Consider the following 5,368-nt stretch of genomic DNA (forward strand, 5'->3'; position numbering starts at 1 on the left):
GCAGTGATACAACGTTTCACCCACGTTGCAAGGGTCATCCTATACTTTGTCGGGGTATACGATGCTAACTATAACTGTGGATCTATCCAATAAGCCTTCTTGAGGTAGTGAGGAGTCGCCCAAAAAGTTGGTACGATCCTATCTTATGTTGGCTACGTACTTTTATGAGACTTTGATTTTAAAATAGACTCTTATCCAATTTTGTGCTCGATACTAGTCCCAAAACAAACCATATCAATTATGTCCAATCACCCTCTACATAGAAAGAGACTATTTCTTTACTTTTACTTTCACTTTTCTTTACTGAAAAACTTTTCAGAAAATCATTTATACTATTTCTCTTTCTTAACTATCAAATAGTACATATGAAACCATTCATATTCTTTCTTTAGAAACTCTTTTCAGTAACATGTATTTAAAACGTATACTTATGGACTTACCTATCAGGTCCGAAATCGATGTATAAGAAATCTCATATAATTATCTTTATAGACATGACTTTTATAAACAAATAGGGTTCATGTGATACAAAACATGAACAACAATTTAGAATTCAATTTTTTTACATAATAGAAGTCAAAATCTCAACGAGGTTGGAACTCAGAATAAGAAACACAACTGAATTCAAATTTCAAGAAAACAACGAAAGAACTCTAAACATAACGTTTCACTGACTGAATTAAGATGTAGAGCGTGAGGACAAGATAGTCCAATACTATGAAAGTCTTACATACCTGGAAGAACAAAGTTCTTGAAGAAGTTGGGAACTTAACTTGATTGGAAGCCTTGAAACCCTAGATTTTGTCTTCCTCGCAGTTTTCTTTTTGAGTTGGGGAGTTGAGAGCGTAAAATAAAATAAAACTGAGTATTTGGTGGAATATATTCCCCTAATTGAACTTAAAGCATCATGGCTTGAGATTAAAAAAATGGGCAAATACAAAAGAAACTCCACTTAAAAAACTGTCGAAAACCTTCCACAGGGCCATCTACAGTGTATGATTTGATCTACGGACCGTAGATCCCATCCATGGAATTCATATTGAAGTTTTAAGGCTAAAGGTTCATTCTATGGGACCAAACTACGACCCATAGAGGTTTCCACGACTTGTAGATGGGTCCGTAGGAATTGGACCCCAAACTACGACCCATAAAAGGGTTCTATAGTTCAGTAACTCAGAAAACTGTGTTATGGTAGTCTCTGGTAAAAGAGTCATAACGTTTACTCTGAACTCGAAATGAGGAAAACTTGGTGGAGTTGGAAAATGGACTCAATTTAATTGGTCATGGGCCACCAAATTCATTTTGTGCTTATGATCGTTTGAAGTTGACCTAAGTAGAACTTTACATCAAAACTTAATCTGTAAGGAAGCATACAACTAAACTTCGTGCTAGAGGATTCTTGTGACCTTAATTCATATCAAATTCATTCCCAAACCAAATAATAGACCTTAACACGTAAGAAAAATTTAAGAATCACCCGATACGACCTTATACACAAATGAAGAACGATTTGGGCCTTAGCTTAGAAATTTTTGGGGCTTTACACTCTTCTTGAGTCATTTATGATTCCCTTCTAAGTTTGGTTAGTTCAGCATAAGTTAAACCATCTTCATCATCGAAGGAAACAAAATTAGTTCCCTCCCACATCTTTTGTTACTGTGAACTCTTGAATTTCATTAAAAAAATCAATATCCATAATAGTAGAAACCACAGCCCAAATGAGAGAACAAGAGCAAACACTTCATCAACAGATTCTAAACGAATAACAAGAATGTTCCATGCACATAACATGTTTAAGACACAAGATCAAAAGATATTTTGATATATTCCACATATCTTTAGTTTTTAGCTCCCGGTTGACAACAACTTTTGTGTCTGGTAAGTTCTCCAACACACGGCCAAAAAGTCATGATTGTGCCTTGCAATGACAATAATATCAGTTGAATATGCTCATTATTCATCATGGATATGAGCTTGTTTTATTCTCTTCAAATTTGATGTAATTCATCACAATCTTATTATAATATTTTAAATATAATTATATTAATTAGAATGAAATACACGTCCATGTGTTCAAAAACTAGGATTAAAATCATGAAGCTAGAAAATTAATCAAACACAAATCATCTAAAGTGACCATATCGTATATGGCATAACTCTATTTGGATAATTATCTAAAGTTGTTTGGAAAAGGGAAAAGGGTCTGATATACCCCTCAACTTTGTCATTTAGAGCTGGTATAACCCTCGTTATGAAAGTGGCTCATATATACCCTTACTGTTATATAAATTATTCACGTATACCTCTAGCGTTACAAAAGGAGCTCACATATACCCTTAATCTAAAGGAAGTGAAAAAAATAGTTTTAAATTTATTTATTTGACTTTAATTTTTTTTTAAAAATCATGTGGGGTATATATGATCATTCTAGTAAAGTTCAAGTTGTATTTTAATCTTTTTCATACATAAATTATTATTTAACGTCTTTGATTATCATTATTTGAGTTTCTTAGTTTTTTCTTTCATTCTTTAGTGTAAAGACAAATAATCTGAACTAATTTTTTTTGCGGCTATACTGTAATTTAGTTTTTGTATTTGTAAAAAAATGGGGGCATCTATAATAAATTTTATAGGAAAATTCGTGAAACATAAATAAATTGGCCCATTAAAATAATAAATTTAAATTAGTCATTGAAAAATAATAGTAAAAGAAAAATGTGAGGAATATCAAATATACCACATATGGATTATATTTTTCACAAAAAGATAATTAAAAATAAAATTGAAATTATTTTTTCACTTCCGTTAGGGGAAAATGGTATATGTGAGTCATTTGTATAACATTAGGCTTATATATGAGCCACTTTCATAACGAGGGGTATATCAGCTCTAAATAACAATGTTAAGGGGTATATTAGACCCTTATCCCTTTGGGAAATAAAAAGGCTTCAGGAATATCCAATTTTCCGTGGGAAGAAATATTTAAGGAGAGAAGAAGAAAAAAATGTATTTGCCAATATATAGAGATAAAAAAGGAAAAACTTTAAATATAAAAATCTGGTTAATTAGGTAACTCAATAATTATTAAAAGACCCTTTTTGGAATAAAAATTAAGGTTGTCAAAAAATAGAGAGAAATATAAAAGGAAAAACTTTAAATATAAAAAATTGGCTAATTAGGTAACTCAATAATTACTAGAAGACCCTTTTTGGAATAAAAATTAAGGCTGTCAAAAAACAAATCACCCAGAATTCTATGTTCCCGTTCAAGGTTGAAATAAAAATTAAAACCTAATTTTATTGTTATAAATAGAGTGTTACTGCCTCTTTTTTTCAATGTATCCTTCCAACAATTTCTTCAATGTCTGATCAAAAGCCTTTGCTTAGCCTTAAGAAGACATTCTTTTACAATTTCTTTCCATCAAAAGCTGAAGAAGAAGATTGCAAACTTAACAACACTCCACATGTAGTGACTCGAGAACTGATTGAGATAAGAGACATAGACCCTCCCCCAAAAATCAATTTGGAAAACCCCTGGCAGATAAAGAAAAATATTACCTGTGACGAGGTTATTGTAGGAAAGCTGATGATTCCATTTTTCGAGACGTTTGAGTACATTCTTCGATACTGGACATTGGATGCAACCAAAATTTTGGTGAACGGGTGCGATGTTCCTGTTGGCGTTTGGGATGTGACGGAGGAGAATAACCCTAAGAAGTATGATCATGGAAGTGTTTTCTTAAGGAAATTGCACAATGATGACTTTTATCTTTCGTGCATCAAATTGTTCAACAGTCGCGGATTAAGCGTTGGTGATGAAATTGGACTTTATTGGGATCCTAGATCTTCAAATTTAATGTTCAAATTACTTTCTCAGGTTCGTGCTTAGTGAAAGGTGCAAGAATTTAGGACCAAAAACAACATACCATAGTTGTTTTGCTAGTATTTCTCTTTCATATAATTGTAATTTGAAGATTGGAACATTTGCATTATGGAGTATGACGATACTTCAAATTCCCAATTAGTTTGCTCAATCCCCTTTTAGTACATGTGTTTTAATTCCTTGTTATTATAATTCTCTTTTAATGTAGATGTGCAATTTTGCAAAACAAAATTTTTTCCACTGATTGATTTCTCCTCTAAACAACTGAATTGAAGAAGTTGAAGCAACATACTCAACTGAATGTAAAGCGTAAGTAGAGATAAAATCTTTTAAAAGCTTTACAAATAAAATGCTAACTCCATGAACTGTACACATATAAATATGATAATAAAATTCTCTTCACTCTATCTAGGAGATTCTCTAACCAACAACCATCACTATGAGCTTCGTGATGATACATCGTTTCGCCCATGCTACCAGAACTGTCTTTATACCTTGCTGGGGTATAGAACATACTCAACTCATTGATCCATATAATAGGTCTTCTAATTAGAGGCAATGGGGAGTAGCCTGAATGTCGGTACGATCCAATCCCACACTGTTACGTGGTTTATGGGGAATGTGAGTTGTCTGAACTCTTTCCTTTACTTAAAACTACCGGAGTGATCGACGGTTCCAACCTACGGTCTATAGGAATTTCTACGGTCCGTACTAGTCAACTTTAGAATCACTTACTGGGATCAACTTTCGGGAAACTTTCTATGGATCATAGGACTTTCTACTACCCGTAGGTCCTTCTCGTAAAACCTAAGTTTTATCCAATTTTCTTTCATAAGTCTGGAACCCTTCTATGGGCACTTCCTACGGCTCGTAGAGGTTTCCACGACTCAACACATTACTGGGACTTGAATTTTCCAAAACTCAACTTATTTTCTACCAATGCCATCTACGACCCATAGGACCTTCTACGGACCGTAGATGGGTCTCGTAGGAATGGTCCAAAAGTAAAATTTTCTGAAACTTTTTCCTTTTCATTTTCCTAGGTGTTACAAACTTCTTCCTTTTAGCCTTCCTCCTAAAATTTGGGTATTGGAGTAAATCCTTCTTCATGTAAGGAAAAATAAATCACTTGGTTCTTCAATGTTGAATCTAAGGCTTTGAAGATTATTTGTTTCCTTCGGAATCTAGAACTAACTATTCGGAGCAATCATACTATAGTTGGACAAAAACTTATTGTTTCTATGACTATCAAAAAAGACCTATATCTATTTTATGTGAAAACTCCATATTAGTTGAGGGGCGTATTAGTAGCATCAACATCGTTTTGATAGGTTTTGAGAAGCTATAGAAATTGTTGAAATTTTATGAAAAAGTTGTTGAGTTTTGAAAGGTGTGAATGGAAAATGAAGAGTTGTGACTTTTATGAAGAGTTGTGACTTTAATGAAAAGTTGTGACTTTTATGAAGAGTTGTGGCTATTATGAAAA

The 5,368-nt window shown here is 33.0% G+C and overlaps 1 protein-coding gene across 1 annotated transcript; it reads left to right on the top strand.

Annotated features, from left to right (window-relative positions):
* Positions 1–3,360: 3,360 nt before the first annotated feature.
* On the top strand, positions 3,361–3,888 carry LOC125831462 (uncharacterized). Its single transcript, XM_049510649.1, has one exon. The coding sequence runs from the start codon at positions 3,361–3,363 to the stop codon at positions 3,886–3,888; it is 528 nt and encodes a 175-aa protein (XP_049366606.1).
* The last annotated feature ends 1,480 nt before the right edge of the window (positions 3,889–5,368 follow it).

The sequence above is a fragment of the Solanum verrucosum genome, unplaced genomic scaffold (genome assembly GCF_900185275.1).
Source record: "Solanum verrucosum unplaced genomic scaffold, falcon-dt-bn FXZP01000049.1, whole genome shotgun sequence".
Lineage (NCBI taxonomy): Eukaryota > Viridiplantae > Streptophyta > Magnoliopsida > Solanales > Solanaceae > Solanum > Solanum verrucosum.

What these genes read in the sequence shown, in the direction of transcription:
- LOC125831462 (XM_049510649.1), top strand. Translation starts at nt 3,361, where the DNA reads ATGTCTGATCAAAAGCCTTTGCTTAGCCTTAAGAAGACATTCTTTTAC.